The sequence below is a fragment of the Lytechinus pictus genome, chromosome 13, assembly GCF_037042905.1.
Source record: "Lytechinus pictus isolate F3 Inbred chromosome 13, Lp3.0, whole genome shotgun sequence".
Lineage (NCBI taxonomy): Eukaryota > Metazoa > Echinodermata > Echinoidea > Temnopleuroida > Toxopneustidae > Lytechinus > Lytechinus pictus.
The window spans coordinates 5,957,475-5,981,341 of NC_087257.1; the positions used below are offsets into that span (position 1 = coordinate 5,957,475).

Here is a 23,867-nt window from a genome sequence, read left to right on the forward strand (position 1 = left end):
CTTCAACCACAAATAAAGGATTCAGTACCAGAAAAAAATTTGGCAAGCCAAAAAAAAAAGTACTTCAAGACTCGTCAGGGGGGCAGGGATATGTCCCGTGCATGGGTTGTGACTCGTCAGGGGGGGCAGTCTGCCCCCTCTGCTCCCCCCGTAGGTACGCTAGTGCGTCTGATGAACTATTATTAAAACGATATATGGGATCTATCAGAGAGATAACTTTTGAACCAAGAGAGTAGTAAGCCCCTTACCACATAATAGTATTTTAATTTGGAAAGAAGTATTTTGTGATTAACAACATTAAAAGCTTTAGAGAGGTCCATGAAAATTCTAATGCCAAATTTGTTTGCAAAATAGCTGTCAAAACTTTATCTTGTAACTCTATTAAAGCATGTGCAGGTAAGTGATTTTTTTTCTAAACCCATATTGTGAATCAATGAGAATTAAGCTATTTAGACAAAATGAATATAATCTATTGTAGACACATTTTTCAAGCAACAAAATACACAGAGTTCATGATCCTGAAAATATGTTGTTTAGCTGGATACCTAGGGATTTAATTGAAGAGTCCATGCTCAATTTGTTCCTATTAAAACCGCTATATCAGTTAATGTAATATCCAATATTCCTTGATGACGATCGCCACACCCCGAGTCGTTCATTTAATTTCTGTCACAAACCAGTGCGACCTCTTGAGTTTGTGGCGTAACCTCTGATAAAAGATTATCACCGCGGCATACTACCGCTTTCTCTTGATAAGGATGATCGCCACGATAAAGAGATGACCGACTTTGAAGGCGTGGGTGATGCCTAGGATGATAAAGACCTTCGTAAATGACTGGGTGATGTCATACAAGTATCCTGCCAAATGGTAAAGGAATATAATTTTAGTATTTTCCACTTAATGCCATAATAATGTTGGACAGTTTTCAATGTGCTCCATCAAAATAATTTAACCTGCATTACGCTCTCGCTAGACAAGCAATGAAGCAACCGAAAGCTGTAGCGACGGCACTCTTCGCAGAAAGCTGAAAATTTCATTAAGATTGGATATTAAATAAAAAAGTTATGACAATTTTGCTTACTTGTCACCAAACAGTTATAAATGCACACAGCATACTTAGTGGTATTTGAATGAGGGAATCGATGATGTCCGTCATTTTTTTCATATAAATTAAAAAAATAAAAAATAAATATGCTGATGGCTTCAATTCGTTAGGTTTTATTAATGATTTATTTTTGTGTATTTGACACTGAAAAAAATTCAATATGTTGAATTTATTGTAGAAGTTTATTCTTAATGCATATTATTATTATCAATGTTATTTATAATTATGTTTTAGAAGATGTCTGACATGATTGTGTTTTATTGTAACATTCAAGAAAAAAATTATGTTAAATTTATAAGTTGTCAAGATATTTATCCATTTGTAAAGACATCAAACTTCTATTTGTTATATATATTTTATTTTGTATATGAATTGAAGTTGTCAATAAAAACTACTTAATACACAAAAAAATCACTATTTCATTTTTTTTTCATTGCTGGAATTATACAATTACATTTGATTATCTTTTACAGATATAACAATAATGACAATCTTAAGTAAACGACGTATTGTTAAAACCATGGTAATTCCACATGATCAGGGAGGAATAAAATTGTGTTCACATGACCTCGAGGAGAAAATTTTGATGAATTAAAAAAGAAATAGTGATTGGGTGATATCATCATTCGCTCACTTGCATGATAACCAGGAAGCGCATTACGATTTTGTAAAAATTTGCGAAATTTTAAAATATTATAGGTTTCTTATTTTACATCCGAATTTGATGAACCTTTCAGTGTTATGTTTCTTTGATTATTTTTTTTTCGAACTAACATTTGTTTCGGATGATTATCCAGACACGGGTTTAATTCAGTATTCGGTGGTTTGACTATGGATAGCCGATTGTGGCAGAAATCTCAACCAGTGTCATTAAAATTTACCGGCTGTCTTGACCGTCGCGCCTGTCATAATTGTCTGAAAATGATAAATAAAATACTTTTACTCTCATTTAAAGATAAAGGCGACCGCACACCTTACGATTGGTCTGCGACCCGATTTTAGAATTAAATGTAGTAGAATTTGATGCTAATATTGAGACTTGGAATATCTTACTGTGTAGTGTTCTAAATCATCGTACCAATACCAATGTTCAACTCTGTGACTATGCTATCATCCTTCTTAGAATAAAAGCGAATTTAATATCTAGTCGTCGTTATGACGTCATAGCAGTCGTACGATTGGCTGCGATTTGAAACTAATTTGGCCTTTACTCCAAAATAAAGGCTTACAATCTTTCAAAATGGTTATATTAGTATTCTTTCAATCAATTTTAACCTCAAATAAAATGATATGTTCCATTCACATTTTCAGAAAATGAGCGATCTGTTCCAAAACCGGATCGCGAACAGTCGTAAGGTGTGCGGTGGTCTTAAGACGCATAAACATGTACAGTTTCGGCTCCCCATAATTTCAGACAAGACTTAGACCTTGGCGTAAGTTAATTTTAATTCAATTAATTCAATTTATTCTATTTCATTTTCAACAGAACAAAGCAATGTGGTCTAAATAGTTACAGTGAACTTATGCAGACAAAATAAATTCAGGCATGTACAGTATATGATATTTATCTATAAGTAAAAGCAAAACAAAACAGAGTATTATATATGAGCAAAATATCATAACCATTTTAAAATAAAATTCTGAGAAAATGGAGAGATCCACTAAAAAGCAGTGCTAGTATTGTGTGGACCCCTCTAAATAATTAAGTTAATCGTACGTCAGCATACCGGCGCTAAATCTTAATCTATCAATCATTGTGAAACAGTGGTAGGGACTCTCGACTTTGAAACGTAGGATCATGGGTTCGAATCCCAGCTTTGCATGGCGTTATTACATTTAGCACGAAATTGATCTATGTTTTGCTGCACTCGAATCAGGTGAGGAAAATGTATAATTAAAAGGAATTTGTTCATTGAAGCACAGCATGCGTAAATCCAAGGAAATTATGCCCTATTACCGCAGAACACTGACCGAGCAAGTGCTTAGTGATTATTATATTCAATATGTTTTTTCTCAATCTAATGCTAGTTGAAAAGAAAATAATGTATAGTTGACCCCCCCCCCCCCTATAATTTGCCAATCCAGTACGCACCTGTGAATGTTCCTGCAGCTGTAGCACCCATTCCGGTCCAGAATGCAATGGTCGTCAACGCCGTGCCCGTATTCATGTCGTCAAAGACTGCCTCCTTGCACAATGTTGAAAGCATGGTATCTTCGATAAAGAACGAAAATCCCTGGAGAAAGGCCAATACAACACGTGACCTGTAATCAGAGCTGACGAAGTCCAGCAGAAATGTTGCAGTGCAGACGCAACCTACAGGGATGTACACGGCAAAAGCATTGACTCCTTTACTGAGGAAAACTATGAAGACTGTGCGACCGATGATACCACCTATACCACCAATTGTGGAGAGGTAGACAGCTTTAGAAGATGGGATACCCAGTTGTTCGGTATGGGGGACTAAAAATAACATCCACGAATAACTTGTGTACGCTTGAAGGAATTGAATAGGGATGGTGGTGGCAAAAAGGGGCTCTTTGAATAATCCACAAGAATCTTTGCAGGCTTGAAAGAATGTTCTTATGCAAGTGGATTGCAATTTCAATGGTATCTCCCGCTCATTAATGCGACACATCTTGGACTGAATCAGTCCCGTTTGTTCTGGCAATCCTTCTTCATGTTCTTCTTCCTCATCCTCCACTTGGATTTGACGAAACAACGGGGTTTCTTCAGGCAGTGGTTTTGTTCGAGAGACACACTTCCGGTCATTCGATGTGATATGATCTTGAGCTTCATTCGAGGTGAACCTCATTGGTACCTTCCGAAGTGTTGTTGCGCACGCCATGGAGTTATAGGCCACACCCCCAAGGATGAGAAACGCCCCATAGTAACCATAGGCTTGAAGTGACTTCTCCATCAAAATTGGGAGCAACATAGAACCGGCAGTGTAACCATATAAACATATAGTGTTCATCAAAACATATTTTTCTGGGAAAAAGTCATTCAGTGCAAGGTGGATGGGAATGAAGCTCATCGATAATCCGAGACCTATAAGAAAGCAAATCGCAAAATTATAAGACTTTTCACTTGTTCTGGATAAGGTTATTAAAAATATATATTTGTTATCATGGAATCATTACTCGTCAAAGAAACTATATTTCATTTGGCATACATTGTTTAAGTGGTGACCGAAATTTGGTTCTTAAAATACATGAAATAAATCATCGTTGTAACTCAAATGCATCAACTGCCTTCGACTTTGTTGTCTGTCATCGCGTCTATATAACCATAATGATAATAATAATGATGATAATGATAATAATAATAATGATAATAATAATACATAAATATTCATAGACAATTTAAAAAGTCTGAGGACGGTCGAAACTTCGTAGTTCGGCGTTTTTTAGCCAATATGTTAGGTTTAAGATGTTTGAACAAATTTATGCTTTATATTACATTTTCTATCATGATATGTCACCACTGAACAAAAAGGTGAAATCTAACATGATTGTGTTGAGAAGTAACTAGCACAAATATGAAATGTTTTTGTCAAGTTTTTATTTTTTAACTTTTCTAAATAAAGAAGATTACTATTTTTTTTTTTGGGGGGGGGGGGGGGGATGACACCTAAGTATTTTTCAGCTACTGATGATACAACAGTGTGATGAAAGGGCATGACATACTCATTTGTTTGATATCAAAAGTCGTCATGAAAGCACAAATGTTTAATAAAATACAGTCAGTTCTATAATGTTTGTTAAGTATCAAGTTTTCTTTCAATTTCCTGGGTGTATATTAACTTCTGGCATTAACTGCATATATATTTATATATATATATATTTGTTTGTGGTCGTCTTACAGGCTGACACATAAAGATTTTTGCTCTCCAAGTTACGTTGTTTATTTCACACTGTTTGTGGTGTTTCACCTTAAATATATTGTATTTCCTATGTCTGTAGATGCTGTAAGACAGCTTTTGTGGAATTTGATGCAAAGGATTATGAGTAAATAGTGCTTCTAATTTCATGTACTAGTAACTTTCGGATTCAATGTTGTAGTAGCCATTTCACATTGTATAACGCCTACTTAGCTTCTTGTACGCGAGCAAATGGGAGGCTTAATGTCAAACATTCGTACCGTTGCACAAAAGACGTACCATCCAAAATGTACCGTCCAAAATGTACCGTTGCACGGCCTTAGGAGGTGACGTCACAATACGATTTAATTCATTGCGCTCGGTAAAAATAAACAATACGCGTATAAGCCAGCTGGCTAAATGCGCAAGGCTGCCCAAGGTCATGTGCGCGAGTGGGATTTTGCTTTCTGCTTTCGGTATTTTTGCTCCCTTTTCATAGATTACTATAGGGATAAACTCTTTCTTTTTTCATATTTTCGCTAAATTCCGAGGCGTTGTACAACACAAATAGCGAATATTCTTATTCGTGCAATGGTGCGAGATTTCGCATTCGGTGAAAGAAAGAAACGCTCTATTCAACTCGGCTCACGCCTCGTTGAATAGAGCATCTTTCTTTCACCTCATGGGAAACTCGCACCATCGCACTCATGCCTATTCGCTATTTGTATACTGTTGAAGACTCTGTATGTATAAACCCTATTGCTATTGATGATCAGTCAGCTAGGTAACTGATCCTATTGTATTTAGAAAGTGAATAGCATGCGACCTCAAGCCAGAATCATGATTTGAATCATGATTCAAAACACAAACATGAATCCCAATATCACAGAATCAGCGTTTAGACGACCTTCATTCCAATGCTGTTTCTCCTCAGATTCGGGCCAATCCAGTGCGCATCACTAGTGCGCAGTTTGACAGAGGAAGTTTTTCGCACGTGTTTCGGCTCTCGAAAAATCTTTTGCTTCCAGAATTCAGTTTATACCTCATTTTGTTTATTTCTATCATATAGGGTCCATATGCTTCTATTCATCTTGTTAGTTTATCCAAAATGGTGTTCGGAAGTGAATTTCAGCGTAGATCCAATTTAATATTGATACTGTATACTCAACAACAACTGAGATCATTGTCTGTCAAGTTAATTTATTTATTAGAACTTGAAGTTGAAGACATGACCAAAAAATGAAAAGTAGTGGACGATGCTATGACCAACACAGAACTTGAACATGACAAGAAATGCATGCGCAGTACATAATCATGTACATACAATGAGCATATAGAGCGCCTTGAGCTTGGCAAGAGTCAAACCAAAAGTAGCCCGACACAACAGTGAGGTCATAGAATCATGATTGTAATCACGATATCGTTTATTCGAACATTTTCGTACGTGATTCTGCAGAAACGTCTTTCCAAACGCCCCTTTTTCGTGTTTCATGTTTGTGATTCTAATCATGATTATATTCAATTTCGACTAAACGCAATCGTGACTCTGCAGAATCATGATTTGAATCATGATTCAGATCATGATTCTATGGTAAAAAAGTGGCGGATAAACGCAACCCTAGTACAATGTACTTACATGTACTTAGGTTGTGTTTTGGGGTATTGTTATTATCTTTTGTAAGGCAACAACCCTTTGAATTAAGTAATTCTGGTATTCAACCAGAACCTTCAACGTGGCCTTCTAGTAAATTCACCTTATATATCATGTATAAAATCTTATAGAGCATATGCAAAATCCAGGGCTGCTTATTATTGTCATTCCAGTGCCACTTTTCAATGTAGATTGATAGTCTCGGGTGACATCAATCCTAACCCTGGACCATCGGTTCATCATCAAAAAAATGACAGTGGAGATGGACGCTTAGTGTACGATCGTTCTTCTTTGCTACTCTGTAATCCTGTTTGGAGTCATCTATCTCTTGAAGCCATTGAATCTGGCTTGGACACCCTTCGAGACAAGTTAGGACAAAGTAATAGAGGAATAATTCCAGAGACAGTATGGAGAACTCTGTCCGATCTCGACATCAGGGCACACCAACGGGGAAAGAGATGCGGTCAGAGGAAGCAGAGGAATATCAGAGTCGTTACCACCAACCGCCTGAACGGAGGTAGGACTTATTCAGTGCAGACAAGAGCCACTCTAATGAATCTTCGTTGCTTGACTTTGGCAGATCCTGCTCCTTCAACCTCCCGTACGTCGATTCATCTCTGGAATGCTAGGTCAGTGCGCAACAAGACAGTTGAAATTTATGATTATTGTATTAAAAATGATGTTGATTTATCTGCCATAACAGAGACTTGGTTGTTGGAGGATGATCCTACTGTCATCCAAGAACTTAAACCTCCAGGTTATATCTTCCTCAACATCGCTCGTCATGGAGATCCACATGGATGAATTGGGATTCTCTACAAAGAAACAATGGACTTCAAACTTCAAAGGAACTCAAATGTTTCCTCAACAACATTTGAATTTGCCCGTGTGTTTAGTGCAAGTAATCGACTTCATATTATGGCTGTCTACAGGCCACTGCCATCTACAGCTAATGCTTTCACGATGAATGCATTCTTGGCTGAGATTGATGAGTTTTTTTGACAGCTCTCCTTACTGAATGGACATGCATGTGATTAATCTCGGTGAATTCAACATGCACATCGATCAGCCTACTCTACCTGCATGTCGACAGGTCCTGAGTTCTATGGAGGCTTCAGGATTTCAGCAGCATGTGACTTCGCCGACACACAACCGAGGACATACATTGGACTGAGACATCTCAAGAACATCTGATGATGTTCTTGAACAATTGGCCGCTGTTGACAAAGGCATGTCGGACCACTATGTTGTTAAGTGTAATCTCAGCTTTGCAAAGAATAAATCACAAAAGATACTCATCAAGTCCAGGAACTATCGTCAAATAGAAGAAGATACATTTGCCTCAGAGCTTAAAATGGCATTACAAGGTCCATGTATCCCTTGGGACAATAGTGTAGACGATCAGGTGAAACATTACAATCAGTCTATTAATAATGTCTTGGATCAGCATTGTCCTGTTTCAGTTAGGATTAGGAAATGAGACCATGTGGTCCTTGGTATAACGATTACATCCATTCACTAAAGAGGGAGCGAAGGAAATTAGAAAGAAAATGGATGAAGTCCAAATCTGAAAGTGATCATGAAGCTTATTTAAAACAGAAGAACATATTTAACGCAAAATTGTTACGAGCAAAGAGTAGGCATTTCAATGATCAGTTGTTAGAGGCTGACTCAAAATCTATGTATGGTACTATTCATTCTTTACTTGGAAACTCACAGAAGATTCTTCCATTTTCTTTCAACCATAAACAACTTGCAAATAGTTTTGTACAGTTTTTCAGTGAAAAGGTATCAAAAATTCGTTGTTCTCTTGATGAGCAAGCTATGAACATGACCGATCGCTCGCATGTTACATTACTAAACCATCATGACCATACTCAAGGTGGTAATTTTTCAGATTTTACTCAAGTGAGTGAAGCAGATGTGAGAAAGATGGTTTCCAATTCAGCTAATAAATCATGTTCACTTGACCCGATGCCAACCTGGCTTGTCAAACGTAATCTAGATGTTCTTCTGCCTTCTGTCACGAAAATGATTGATTGCTCATTGCAGTCTGGTCAGTTTCCTTCCGAATTTAAGGAAGCTATCATTGTCCCTCTTTTGAAAAAACGTACCCTAGATGTAATTAGAGACCTGTCTCTACCCTTGCATATGTCTCCAAACTTATTGAGACAGTTGTTTCAAACCTAGTCTCGTATTTAGATATGTATGATTTCCAAGAGACGTTTCAATCTGCATATAGGTGTAATCATAGTACTGAAACTGCTTTGTTGCGCATTAAGGCATTTCAAAGTAAACATGGTGTTGTACTTGTCCTGCTGGATCTAAAGTCCGCGTTTGATACAGTTGATCACGACATTCTGTTAGATAGATTGTGCTCCGATTTTTCTATCTCTGGGACGGCGCTGCAATGGTTTCGGTCGTACCTTACCAATCGACATTTCAGTGTTTGTATTGGGAATGAAAGGTCGGATAAGTATCCATTGGAATTCGGCGTACCTCAAGGGTCCGTTCTCAGACCCCTGCTTTTCACTCTATATGTAAAACCACTTGGAAATATCATCAGGAATCACGATATTCAATTTCATATTTATGCTGATGGTATTCAGATACATCATAGTTTTGATCCTAAGAATAGAGATAGTTTGCACTATGCAATATCAACAATTGAAAACTGCATTCACGATGTGAATCAGTTGATGGTCATGAACAAGTTGCAGTTAAATGAATAAAAAACAGAGGCACTGATACTTGTTTCTCCTAAACTTGGTCATTATCTTCCACACTCGTTATCACTGTCTGTTGGTAATACTGACATTGTCCCCTCCAGTTTTGTTAAAACTCTTGGCATTTACATTGATTCCTCTTTATCCATGTCTCATGAAGTGACATCACTTTGCAAATCTCTTAATTTCCATCTATATGATATAAGCAGAATACGAAAAATGCTCACCGATGAAGCTTGTAACCATGCTATTCGATCTCTCGTGCTTAGTAGGCTAGATTACTCAAATTCTCTATTGATCAATATCAATAAAACAGATCGTGAAAGGTTGCAGCGCATTCAAAATCGCGCCGCTAGGATTATCTTGAAAGCTCAGAAGTATGAGCGGGCCACTCCTTTGTTAAAGCATTTGCACTGGTTACCAGTTGACAAAAGAATATCTTACAAAGTTGCACTGTTAGTTTTTAAGTGTATGCATAAAATGGCACCCGAATACCTCTATAGTTTACTTAGATCCCCACACCGGCCACGTGATACACTTCGTTCCAGTGAAGAAACTACAATTTTACACATTCCTAGAGCTGTTTCAAAAGGGGGGAAAGCTAGTTTTGATTTTTGCGGTCCCAAATTATGGAATAGTTTACCAATTCACCTTCGATCGTGTACTTCTGTTGAATCTTTTGAAATAAATTTAAAAAACATATTTATTTTTGTTGTAGTGTTACTGTAATATTGAGAGCGATTTGTACAAAGCGCATAGAGCAATTTCAATTGATTATGCGCTATATAAGTACCAATGTTTCAGTGATTGATCTTTTTTAACGATTATTTGGATTGGTTTAAGTTAAATAGCGCCATCTTCAGGCTACTAATTTTGCTATCAGGAAATGGCACCATTTTCGAATTCCAGTCGACTTAGTTGACGAAATCTGTCTATTTTGGAGACATCGACGTGTATTATGAAAATATACACATGAGAAGGCAGAAAGGAGGTATGTAACGATCTAATGTAGTAATAATTAAGGATAATTAAAGTTCAATGATAAGATTATCTATGTATAAGTGCATTCAATAAGCACAGAACCATGATAGATAAATCAATGTGTGTACATTACATTAGGCCGATCTACATTACATTTCGGCGGCCGACGCAATGTTGATTCGCAAATTCCAATTGTTATTATGTAATGTAGATTACGGCACGCGAACGAAATGCACATAAATGAAAGAATGTAAACAAACGTTTGCCACTGTTAGGTTGATGTACTATTATGAGTTAATTAAGCGCATGACATGGAGAAATTGAGAAGGTTAATGCAAGTTTGATACAATGTAAGATTGATTTGATACTGATAGAAGTATAGTTAGAAATGAAGAGTTATACAGGTTTAAGACATGTTATTATTATGAACAGAGTTTAGTTACAAAGAATGCAAACAGTAAGAAATCTTGACTTTAGTTGAATGATGAAGGATAACAAATATGAGATAAGTTTAATCATGAAGAATACAGATATGAAATTATGGTTTCTGATAGATTATAAGGTATATGTGCATAATGTAATGCATGAAAGCATGGTATTATAATGGAAATATGTAAAGTTGAGGTTAAAACAAAGGGTTATAATTGGACAATGTAATATGCATATTTCTTAAGGTCATTGTTTTCTGAACATGCATATTCGTGAACGGTTGATTTATTATTCGTTCGATTTGTTTCATTTGTATACAGTTTTTACGGAGCATACGGAGTATATGGATCATTTGAAAGAATTAAAGAATGATTGGAACCACAAAGAAATGACCAATTGTCCTTTTTAGAGATGCTTCAGCTAAAGTAAAAACTCCTTTTACGTCTAGACGTCTCCTCGGAAACAGTTTCGTCATGGCTGAGGCTGAAGGTAGACCACACCGTGAAGCCAAAGCAACGGAAAAGGGACTCTTATGGCAAATCGAGATCAAGTCAAAGGAGTTTGAAAGCCTCATCAAGACTTGGAGGCGCACAGCAAATAAACTTCGAGTGCTGCTGGGTGACGAGAGTGCTACCTCGACTATCCAAGAAACTAGAGATTGTCTACAAACCAATGTAGACAAGTTGATACTGACACAAGATGAGTTGATGGCACTTCGTGCCACTGCCAAGATTGATGACGACAGTGTCGGTAAACTAGATGAAGTAGAGGAAGAGCACAGCAACCTGATGAAACAAACTCTTGAGGTCTTGATAGCACAAAGAGAAGGAACTGCCTCATCACGGACTTCGACAAAAAGGTCGAAGAAATCTCATGCTGTACGTGTGGTATCAGAGAAGCAGCAAGATTGTCAAGATTGGGTGAATGGCATCCGCGACGTTGAACCAGAAACCCACCCGAATGTAAATGACCTTCAAGGTGACGCAGTTAAGGTCTTGATAGAACAGATGCGGATGACAAGGCTCCCATTGCCCGAACCAGTGACATTTGCAGGAGATCCTATGTCCTTTCCTGCGTGGAAGCACGCGTTTGATGTTTTGATCCAACAAAGCGGCATTCAGCCTATGGATAGGTTTTTCTACTTACAGAAATACTTAAGAAGTCAACCTCTAGAACTTGTTCGAGGATATGCTCTAGTTGGAAATGATAAGGCGTATGGAGAAGCCATGACGGCCCTCACCAGTAGATACGGTGATCCCTTCATCATAGCAAATGCTTTTCGCGATAAATTGGAACGATGGCCGAAGATATCTCCGAAGGATGCCATCGGTCTGAGGAATCTGTCAGACTTCCTCCATCAATGTGTCAGTGCCATGGACAAGATTGGCAACCTTCACCACCTAAACGACGAAAGGGAGAATCAAAAGATCTTGTATAAATTGCCAGACTGGCTCGTTGCACGATGGTCACGCAAGGTTATCGATTGGAGAGATGTGAATGGACAGTTTCCACCCTTTCAGATATTTGCGAAATTTATCGAAGCAGAAGCTAAGGTAGCATGCTACCCTGTTACCTCCCTCCATGGCAAAATCGATGGACCATCTAACAAGACGAAGTCTACATCAGATGTCAGAACCCTCTCAACCAATGTGACGTATCCAAACTCAGGCAGCAGGGAAAGGGAGAAGAGAGTTAAACCACAATCATGTTCATGCTGCAAGAAAGACCACTCCCTACAAGAATGTACTGAGTTTGCGTCAAAGAACATGGCAGATCGTAAAAGCCACATAAGAGAGAAAGGTCTATGTTACGGCTGCCTAAAGTATGGTCACATGTCTAAGGCTTATAGGCGACGAAGTACCTGTGACATCTGCAAAGGACGACATCCATCTCTACTACATGAAAACAGAAATAGACCAGAACCAAAGAAGGAACTAGAGGTAGATCCAAGACCCAATGAAACTCAGTCGTCATGGTCTCATGCTTCATTTAGCCAACACTCTGACGCTGGATTGACCATTACGAAGAGTACAATGATAGTTCCTGTCTGGCTTTCTCACTCAACCACATCGGATGAGCGAATGATCTATGCATTACTTGACACTCAATCCGACACCACGTTCCTGCTAGAGAAAACCAAGAATGAGATGAATTTGCATGGAACTCCTGTAAGTCTCCTTCTTTCAACGATGTCAGCTATGGATGAAAGAGTACCAAGTGAACGCATTGAGGGTCTTTCTATCAGGTCATTTGATGGAGAACAGAGGATAGCTTTACCATCAACCTATACCAGACAGTTCATACCAGCAAATCATGATCACATACCCACTCCAGAGATGGCGACCAGTATCCCTCACCTTTCCAAGATTTCACATAACCTATTGCCCTTACAAGATTGTGAAATTGGTTTGTTGATTGGGTACGACTGTGCTAGAGCCCTCATACCAAGAGATGTCATTCCTCCTGATCATGATAGGCCTAATGGTCCATATGGCCAAAAGACAGACTTAGGATGGAGCATTGTGGGTACTGTGAAAGAAATTGAACACAACTTTGAGGATGATCCAGTTGGTGTAAGTCATCGATTGACAGCCTGTGAGATTCCTGCTGAGCTAAAAACAGGAAACAAGGATGTGTTGTTTGCTCATCACACATCAGTCAAGGAAGAGATCACCCCTGCAAGAGTGACAAGATTGATGGAAGCTGATTTCCTTGATACCAAGGCTGAAGGAGTGGCATACTCACAAAATGACGTCAAGTTTATGAACATTATGAGAGATGAGATTCACAAATTAGACGATGGGCATTATGAAATGCCTTTGCCATTCAAGGATGAGAAGCCAAAGTTGCCGAATAACAGAGTTCTTGCGAAGGGACGACTTGATCATCTTGGAAGAAAGTTCAAGCAAAATGATGAGTATCGCAAGAAGTACACCAAGGTAATGGAAACTCTTCTGGAGAAGGGTTATGCGGAACCAGCACCAGATCATAAAACAGATGGTAAAGTTTGGTATATCCCACATCACGGGGTAGTTCAGCCAAATAAACTGAGAGTTGTATTCGACTGCAGTGCGAAATACAAAGGAGAGTCGTTAAATTCGCACTTACTCACAGGACCAGACTTGACAAATAAATTAGTCGGAGTACTCTGTCGCTTCAGACTGGATCACATCGCATTCATGTGTGACATTCAAGAAATGTTCCACCAGTTCAGAGTCAACTTGGAAGACAGAGATTATCTCAGATTCCTCTGGTGGAAGGATGGTAATTACGACGAAGTACCAAATGAATTCAGGATGAAAGTACATCTATTTGGAGCAGCCTCCTCACGGGGATGTGCCAACTTTGGTCTCCGACAAACTGCTTCAGACCATGCTGCTGAGTTCGGTGAAGATGTAAGAGACTTCATTCATCAAGAATTTTACGTGGACGATGGTTTGAAGTCCTTGCCTACAGTACACCAAGCTGTAGATCTGATATCCAGAACCAAGAAACTATGTGAGAAGGGAGGTCTCCATCTCCATAAGCTTGTATCTAATTCAAGAGAGGTACTGCAAACGGTTCCAGAGGAAGATAGAGCAAAGACCGTCAGAGATCTGCTTCATGATGATCTACCACTAGAGCGAGCTCTTGGAGTCCAGTGGTGTGTTGAATCTGACTCGTTTAACTTCAGAATCACACTTCAGGACAAGCCACTAACCAGACGAGGGATACTTTCTACAGTTATGTCTATTTACGATCCCTTAGGATTGTTAGCACCAATAGTGCTTACAGGAAAGAAGATTCTCCAGGCACTCTGCAAGCTGTCCACAGACTGGGACGATCCTCTTCCAGACGATCTTCGAGTAAAGTGGGAAAATTGGAGAAAGGACATACTACAACTTGAATCCATCTCAATCCCTAGGTGCTACAAACCTACTAACTTCAAGTCAATAAAGTCAATACAATTTCACTACTTTACTGATGCAAGTACCTCGGGATATGGTCAATGTACTTACATGAGACTAACTGATGTCACTGATAAAGTACATTGTACATTAGTAATTGGAAAAAGCAGGGTGGCACCCTTGAAGTCTGTAACAGTACCTCGCCTGGAATTGACTGCTGCTGTTGTCGCCGCTAAGGTTAAGAAATTTCTGGAAGCAGAGCTTAAATTTGATGATGCAGAACATGTGTTCTGGACTGACAGCAGAGTCGTGCTTGGCTACATAAATAACACTGACAAACGCTTTCACGTATTTGTAGCCAACAGGATTCAACAGATCCGGGACTTTTCCAGACCTCCAGAGTGGAAGTACATTGGGTCAAAAAATAACCCTGCTGATGAAGCATCCAGAGGTCTAACAGTTAATCAGCTAAATGACTCAAAATGGCTACATGGACCAAAAATGCTATGGGAACAGACAATTCCCACATATGAAGTTAAAGAGACATTCGATGTTCTTCCCAATGACCCAGAGGTGAAAAGGTCTCAAGTACATGTCTCTCAATCCAGAGAAGATGGGTTCGACTTGCACAGACTTCAACGTTTCTCTAGTTGGCTTGTAGCAAGGAAGGCTGTTGCATATTGGCTGATATTCATCTCACGTTTGAAACAACGCTGCAGAGAGAGACATGCCAAGAAAGCAAAGGACGATCCATTAACCAAGGCTAATGTTGCAGTGCTGGATCTCCATCAAGCAGAGATTGAAATTCTGAAGCATGTTCAAAGAGAAGCATTTGGAGATGAAATCCAGATTCTGAAATCTATCCAAAATGATCAGGGTCTTACTGAAAGAAAGAAGAAGCGTCAGATAAAGAAAGCTAGCCGTCTCCATGGTCTAGATGCCTTCCTAGATAAAGATGATATCCTGAGGGTAGGAGGACGGATTCGAAGAGGTGATGATTCGTACATAAGGAAGCATCCCGCAATCCTTCCTCAAAGCCACCATATCACAGAAATAATTATTCGTCATTGCAATGCATTGACAGCACATCAGGGTAGAGGCATGACGCTAAATCAAATCAGAGAGAATGGATTCTGGGTTCTTGGAGGCAGTAATCGAGTATCAAAACTCATACGGAAATGTGTCATATGCCAGAAACTACGAAGTCCAACTCAAATCCAAAAAATGTCAGATCTTCCTTCCGACAGAGTAACAGAGGCTCCACCATTCACATATTGTGGGATGGACTGTTTTGGACCTTGGATGATTAAGGAAGGTAGAAAGGATTTGAAGAGATACGGTCTTATCTTCACATGTATGGCCTCTCGGGCGGTACACATCGAGACACTCAACAGCTTGACTACTGACTCATTCATTCAAGCATTTCGTCGTTTCACAGCTCTCCGAGGACCAGTTCAACAACTAAGATGTGATAGAGGGACAAACTTCGTCGGAGCGGAGGCAGAACTAAAAAGGGCCTGGCATGAAATGGATCATCAGAAGGTAAAGGACTGCCTTCTCAGTGACGGATGTGATTATGTTCACTTTATCTTCAACGTTCCCTCTGCCAGCCACATGGGAGGAGTATGGGAGCGGCAGATACGCTCTATTCGCAGTGTTCTAGATACTCTCCTGTACCAATCTGGAAGGCAGCTGGATGATGAATCACTACGAACCTTGATGTGTGAGGCTGCAGCTATCATCAACAGCAGACCATTGACAGTAACTCATCTCAATGATCCAACGTATCCAGCACCTCTGACGCCAAACCACCTCATAACAATGAAGTCTAAAGCATGGACCTGGCTACGGAGGATTATCTATTGTTACTGGGGGTGCTGTGACAATGCTCAGCACCCCCAGTAACAATAGACTAATCCTCCGTGGACAGGTCCCTGGTCTAAAGTGTTCCTTCCTCCCCCAGGAAACTTCCAGAATGCAGATATCTACTCGAGAAAGCGATGGAGGAGAGTACAACACCTCATTAATGAATTCTGGAGTAGATGGAGAAAGGAGTTCCTTCAGAACCTTCAGGTCCGCCAGAAGTGGACACGCCCACAACGTGAAGCTTGTGTTGGAGACATTGTCATTCTGAAGGACAACAATACTCCAAGAAATCAGTGGCCCCTAGCGCGTGTTGCCAAACTCCTGAGTGAACCAAAAATGCGTCCGTCCATAGACCACGCTGCGCTGATCTTCTCATTCTTTTGGGCGCTTAGGAGAAGGTTGAAGTTTGGAGAAGTCAAGTCTTCATGTATTGAAATCCCGCTACTTTTTAGTTTACGTCGATTAACAAAGAGCTGCTGACAACTTCTATAGGAGCATAATTTAACGATTATACTACATTTCTTGCTACTCTTTCTTTTCTCTTGATTCGTTCCAACGGTTGCTGATGCAGAGGTTGGTCTACTCACAGATGGTTGTCTCTTTTTGATCCAATGACTGCGATCAATATCGTTGACATCAAGTTTCACTCCAATACGATGGGCCACATTCAACACAATTTGGTCAGTGTTTTCTCCTTTCAGTTCCTCTTCCACACCAACTATCCTCAGGCATGACCTTCGTGAGTATTGCTCAAGATCATTCATTTCTTTTTTTAGTCTCTCAACTTCATTACTCTTCATTTTCACTTTTTCTTCAAGAGATGCTATGTAACTCACACGAGAGTCGCTTGCATTGAGAAGGTCCATGTTTGTGGATTCTAATTGCTCACACCGTTCTATGATTCAAGGGCCGCTATACGATTATCTTGTTTTATCTATTCTTGCTAATATTTCATCGAGTTTTCTTTCAACAGCATCACTTATTGCTTTAAGAAAGTCATCACTTTCAACAATATCTTTTAAGATAGTGGAAACAGATGGCCTTGGCATTATGAAGATACAATAATAATATGATGAGACTGATTGTAGATCCTTTCAATGACAGCAGATAATCGCTTCAAATCAAAGTCAAATATTGAGGGCACTGCAAAGTCTATGGCTATGTACCGACACAAAATAAAGTTACTGGGACTGAAGAAAAATATTACCATGTCAGTTCAGTATCCATAGATTCATTCCAGAGTAAATCACAGCATATTTTCGGAAACAGACATCAAGTGTAGCAACTGGGTAACCATTAGATCGTTACATACCAACTGGGTAACCATTTATCTCTTTACAGGTCATTTCTGATGTTTCAACTATTTCAGATTTAACAAGTCAATGCTCTGGAATTCACACGTTTATGCATTACAGCAGACAAAATTTCCAAATTGGGAATGTGTTTATTTGATTTGTTAAGAAAAGGGGGTAATGTAAAAGGCAAATCACATTCATTTTTTATACCTAAATTCACAAAGTGGTTGAATTCCAGAAATTATTGACTGAAATGTATACTATAGTGTCAATGGGCATATGTGTGAATCACTATGAAACCTTTGTTTACATTGAATATTAATTATGAGCATTGTTTCTGTGTTTTTACATACAATTTACAAAGATTTATGCTTATCAGTATGAAATTGTTAATTGAGATAAGCAAGAGGATAGTGAATTTATTCGCACTTGAATTGAGACACAAACTCATGTGATGTCAACATATATTGTTTATTCAAAGTAGATAGGATATTACACAAACATTAATTGGATTGTGCTAGTTGCATTTGGTTTAATTGTTGGTGAAAGACCTCAACAAATTCACCTTTTTGGAGCTAAGTTTGAATTTGGTTGCAAACCTATATGATCATTTAAAAGGCAGTCAATGTCAGTAAATTTTAATAGGAAACAAAAATTTTCATAAGATTGTGCTGCATATCATTGAGAGTAAGCAACTTGGGATTGATTACCTGGTTATATACAGTGTTGATTTGATAACATGTTTAATTAATCTTAAGACTGTTCGACATGCATAGTATGTAAATTAGTTTCATATTGTTGTTGATAATGCACGAGCAATTTTTTGGAGGGGTTATTGAAATAGAAAAAAAAGTATATTTAGGTTATCGACGATCTGTGATAGTTCGATCAATCATTATTTGGTAAATTATATTAATAATTTAAAGGAGCCATGTTTCAGTGATTGATCTTTTTTAACGATTATTTGGATTGGTTTAAGTTAAATAGCGCCATCTTCAGGCTACTAATTTTGCTATCAGGAAATGGCACCATTTTCGAATTCCAGTCGACTTAGTTGACGAAATCTGTCTATTTTGGAGACATCGACGTGTATTATGAAAATATACACATGAGAAGGCAGAAAGGAGGTATGTAACGATCTAATGTAGTAATAATTAAGGATAATTAAAGTTCACCCAGGTAACAATACAGCGTTGGACCAACGTTGGATCAACGTTGGGAAATTTTTTCCCAACGTTGCCTCAACGTTGGCAGGCCAACGTTGCATCATCGATAGAAGTGCACGCGCATACATCGTCAGACCAACAACATTTCCAACGTCAGTTCAACGTTGTCCAGCAACAATGTTTCAATGTTGTCTGGCAACGTTGATCCAATGTTGGCTAAATAGTCAAATACAACATTGCTACAACGTTGGTAAGCAACGTTGCATCATCGATAGAAGTGCACGTCCATACATCGTCAGACCAACAACATTTCCAACGTCAGTTCAACGTTGTCCACCATCAATGCTCCAACGTTGGTATAATGTCGGCTGAGTCATCAATAACAGCATTGCTGCAACGTTGATGGGCAACGTTGAAGCAGCGATGGACGTGCACTTGCATACATCGTCAGTCCAACTATGTTTACAACGTTGGTTCAACGCTGTCCAGCAACAATGCTCCAACGTTGTCTGGCAACATTGCTCCAACATTGTTACAACGTTGTCACAACGTTGCTCCAACATTGCTCCAACGTTATTCCAACGTATGGCAGTAATTAACAAAACATTAATTGGTTTCAAGGTGAAGTCCACCATTACAACTCTTCACTCTAATCTTTATCATCATGTCTTATCCTATCCTAAAATCCTACATCCTAATCCTATATCCTATTCCTATCATCCTACACCTATCCACTGTATCCTGTCATTGACTCCTATATATAGAGCAACTTTGCTATACTTGGCAGAATACAGTTAATATCATTTTCCACACTTAACCTTGAATTTCACTTAGAATAATATGTTTTGATTATAAATGATATGGTAATGGAGCCACATACTTTTCTGAAACTTTTCATGGTGGAAATATTGAATAAACATAAATACTCTAATTATTATAGCAATATTACCTAAAATTTTGGTCATTTACTGATGTAATGAATATTCATGAGTGCATAATCATTGTCCAGATGAGGCAGGTTTGGCAGCGTTGGTCCAATGTTGGTCCAACGTTGGGTGACGTTGATCCAACGTTGGTATAATGTTGGTCCAATGTTGATGGAAAGTTGATTCAACTTTAGTCCAATGTTAGCGTAAACGTTGATTCAATGTTTGTCTAATATCGGTTAAATGTTGTTGTACAACGCCTACTTAGCTTGTTGTACGCGAGCAAATGGGAGGCTGAATGTCAAACATTCGTACCGTTGCACAAAAGACGTACCATCCAAAACGTACCGTCCAAAGTGTACCGTTGCACGACTTTAGGAGGTGACGTCACAATACGATTTAATTCATTGCGCTCGGTAAAAATGAACAATACGCGTATAAGCCAGCTGGCTAAATGCGCAAGGCTGCCCAAGGTCATGTGCGCTTGTGGGATTTTGCTTTCTGCTTTCGGTATTTTTGCTCCCTTTTCATAGATTACTATAGGGATAAACTCTTTGTTTTTTCATATTTTCGCTAAATTTCGAGGCGTTGTACAACACATATAGCGAATATTCTTATTCGTGCAATGGTGCGAGATTTCGCATTCGGTGAAAGAAAGAAACGCTCTATTCAACTCGGCTCACGCCTCGTTGAATAGAGCATCTTTCTTTCACCTCATGCGAAATCTCGCACCATCGCACTCATGCCTATTCGCTATTTGTATATTGTAACGTTGATTCTTTGTTGGTCTAATTTTAAACAAATCCAACGATGCACCATCTCCATCAAACAGTTTTCAACACTGTGCCATCATCATCTGTAACCTGTTCATGATTCTATCAAAAAACATTACAACTATTATTACAGCTATTTATTTCTTTTCATTCTTTCTGTTACAAGTCTCTTCACATAATTAAGAGGAATCAAGAAAATTACGTGTGATATTTATTTATCACAAAAACTCACATGTGTAATTGCAGTCTCTCAGTATTTACAAAATCTAAAAGGAAGGTCGCGTAACTTGGCCTCACTCAGAGTAACGTAACTACTGCCTACTGTAACTAAAGAGTGCCTCTTTTTTATTAAGATAGAAGTCAACTGATATCTCAATATGCATGGCCATGGCCCAGTCTCGCTCGTGCCATAACTATTAAATGATATTTCAGCGTAAAGTGTAGCATGCCTCACATAGCAACTACAGGTTTGACTGCAGTTGGAAAACACTCGGTCCAGGCTAGGCCAGGCAGGACCGACCAGGTCAATTCAAGGCAGCGTATAATAAATAAGGCAGGAATGCCAGGTAGCAAGTCATTGGGTGATTTCAAGTACGGTGTACGGTGTTGAGAGCGTGAAAGGGCTGCTGAACTGAGCTCCAACACCAAGCGTAATATTATTTTTCATTGAAATGTATTAAAACTCTAATGATTTGCTCTCATCTTAAATGTAAAAGATAATTTTACGGAGATGGTTCGTCGTGTTCGCCCCCTGTTCGTGAGCTACAGTTCATCAACACCAACACTGAACTTTAAATCACGATTCTCCCAATCCCTGGGGGCCGGTGTTGCTGAATGGGGAAATTGCTTGTAGATCATCAACACCATGCAGCCACAGTGCAGTGTTGGGTTCAGCAGATGACAATCAACACCAGCCTTCAACACAAACTGCCGGAAATACACCATATTTTCCAAGGTCAATCTCAACAGACAACACCAGCCTGATTCAAGTACGGTGTTGTCACAACTCCAACACCAGATTTCAACACTAGCTGTACTTGAAATTATTGAAATCACCCAATGACTGTTGCCTTGCCCTTGGTATCGCATACTCGTTCCCACTCACACGTATTGCGAGGTTAGTATTATATTAGTCACTCACACAAGCTAATTACGAGGTTAGTTAGTATGTTATACTGTGCAGTGACTGGTGTTAAGTACTACTTTACTACTACTTACACGAATATAGTAGCGTCGGACTGTACGCGCACAGAAGCTGACTCCGGGATCTTTCGGAGGGGATCAATGGTTGCAGTTACCGATTATCTGCAAGTGCAAAGAAAATTCCACTGTAGATTGTAGGTCCTAAATATGCAGCTTATAAGTACTGTTCCAGATCACTAGATATTCTGGAATTCAATTGTCTATATCCACTATCCAGTCCAAATTCTACCAGATTCTTCAAGTTCAAAATTGAAGGAAGCAGACTACACAGACATGACAGAAGGAGTCCGACGTCGAGACTAATTCTGCGCATCAGAATAGTATGGTATTTTTAATTTCTTCTAGTTATGTGACGGTAGGCCTATGAATTATCTCGTACTTACTGTGAAAGGCCGAGCCAGCTGCAAAGGACGAGGGCGTTTCTGGAAATTCTGGTCTTGAACTACATTTTTTTTCTTGTTTTTCTCCTTTATTTTCTATATTAATCGACACATTTGCATCCCCCGGTGCATGCAGCCTCTCTATTCTACCCCATCTTTATTTTTGTTTTCCCCTTAGACTTAGTTTTAGTTCCTCTTTCCCTTCCCATTATTTTCCTTCTCTCACGATTTCTTTTCCCCTTATTGCTGGGGGATACCAAGGGTGACATGAATAGACAAGCAAACTTACTTGATCGACCCCCCCCCCTTGGCCCCATTAATAATTATGCGAGTAGTCGTCTGTATATCATTATCAATTCTCCAATGAACCAGTTTCTAACGTTCTCAACACTGTATATTATGCCGGGATATTATGATGACTGTCAAACAAATATCCAACAAACTATAGTTTCCAACATTGTGTCAATGTTAACTGTCAACAACTCTCCAATAAACTATTCCAATTACGCTGTCCACGTTGTGCCATTGTCCGTTGTTCAACAACTCTCCGTCAAACTAGTTTCCACTCCTTTGTCAACGTTGTGCCATTGTCGACTGTCCAACAAATCTCCAAGAAAACAGTTTCCAACGTTGTTCCTTTGTCGGTTGTTCAGCAACTCTCCATCGAACTAGTTTCCGACGTAGTCAACGCTGTGCCTTTGTTGGCTGTTCAACACCTATCCAATCAAACACGCGTTTCCAACGTTTTGACGTTGTTGGCTGTCCAGCAAATCTCCAACACACTAGTTTCCAATGTTGTGCCATTGTCTGTTGTTCAACAACTTTCCAACGTTGCCAACGTTGTGTCATCGTCGACTATCCTACTGATCTCCAATCTACCAGTTTCCAACGTTGTGCCAGTGTCAGTTGTTCAACAACCTCCCATCTAACTAGTTTCCAGCTTTATCAACGTTGTGTCATTGTATACTATCTAACTAATCTCCAATCTACCAGTTTCCAACGTTGTGCCATCGTCGACTATCCAACAAATCTCCATCGAACTAGTTTCTAGCTTTGACAACGTTGTGCCATAGTTGGTTGTTCAACAACTTTCCATCGAACTAGTTTCCAACGTTGCCAACCTTGTGTCATCGTCGACTATCCAACTAATCTCCAACCTACTAGTTTCCATCGTTGTGCAATTGTCGACTGTCCAACAACTCTCCAACTAACAAGTTTCCAACGTTGCCAACGTCGTGTCATTGTTGATTGTTCAACAACTTTCCAGCGAACTAGTTTCCAACGTTGCCAACGTTGTGCCTTTGCTGGCTGTCAACAACTATCCAATCAAACGTGTCTCCAACGTTGAGACATTGTCGACTGTCCAACAACTCTCCAACTTACTAGTCTCCAACGTTGTGCCATTGTCGACCGTCCAACAAATCTCCAACAAACTAGTTTCCAACTTTGTCGACGTTGTGCCATTGTCGGTTGTTCAACAACTTTCCAGCGAACTAGTTTCCAACGTTGCCAACGTTGTGCCTTTGCTGGCTGTTCAACAACTATCCAATCAAACGTGTTTCCAACGTTGTGACATTGTCGACTGTCCAACAACTCTCCAACTAACAAGTTTCCAACG

At 39.2% G+C, this 23,867-nt stretch overlaps 2 protein-coding genes across 2 annotated transcripts; one reads left to right on the forward strand and one right to left on the reverse strand.

Annotated features, from left to right (window-relative positions):
* Positions 1–269: 269 nt before the first annotated feature.
* On the reverse strand, positions 270–4,150 carry LOC129274939 (uncharacterized). The gene is made up of 2 exons (XM_064108588.1): positions 3,199–4,150; positions 270–858 (listed from the first exon to the last, which is right to left on the reverse strand). The coding sequence occupies exons 1-2, from the start codon at positions 4,139–4,141 to the stop codon at positions 737–739; spliced, it is 1,065 nt and encodes a 354-aa protein (XP_063964658.1). The 5' UTR covers positions 4,142–4,150; the 3' UTR covers positions 270–736.
* A 7,076-nt stretch (positions 4,151–11,226) lies between these two features.
* LOC135156433 (uncharacterized) lies at positions 11,227–16,545 on the forward strand. The gene has a single exon (XM_064108909.1). The coding sequence runs from the start codon at positions 11,227–11,229 to the stop codon at positions 16,543–16,545; it is 5,319 nt and encodes a 1,772-aa protein (XP_063964979.1).
* The last annotated feature ends 7,322 nt before the right edge of the window (positions 16,546–23,867 follow it).

Coding starts and splice junctions, on each gene's coding strand:
- LOC129274939 (XM_064108588.1), bottom strand. CDS start 4,141: ATGAGCTTCATTCCCATCCACCTTGCACTGAATGACTTTTTCCCAGAA. Junction 859..3,198: donor AGCTGCAGGAACATTCACAG/GTGCGTACTGGA, acceptor ACCATTTGGCAG/GATACTTGTATGACATCACC.
- LOC135156433 (XM_064108909.1), top strand. CDS start 11,227: ATGGCTGAGGCTGAAGGTAGACCACACCGTGAAGCCAAAGCAACGGAA.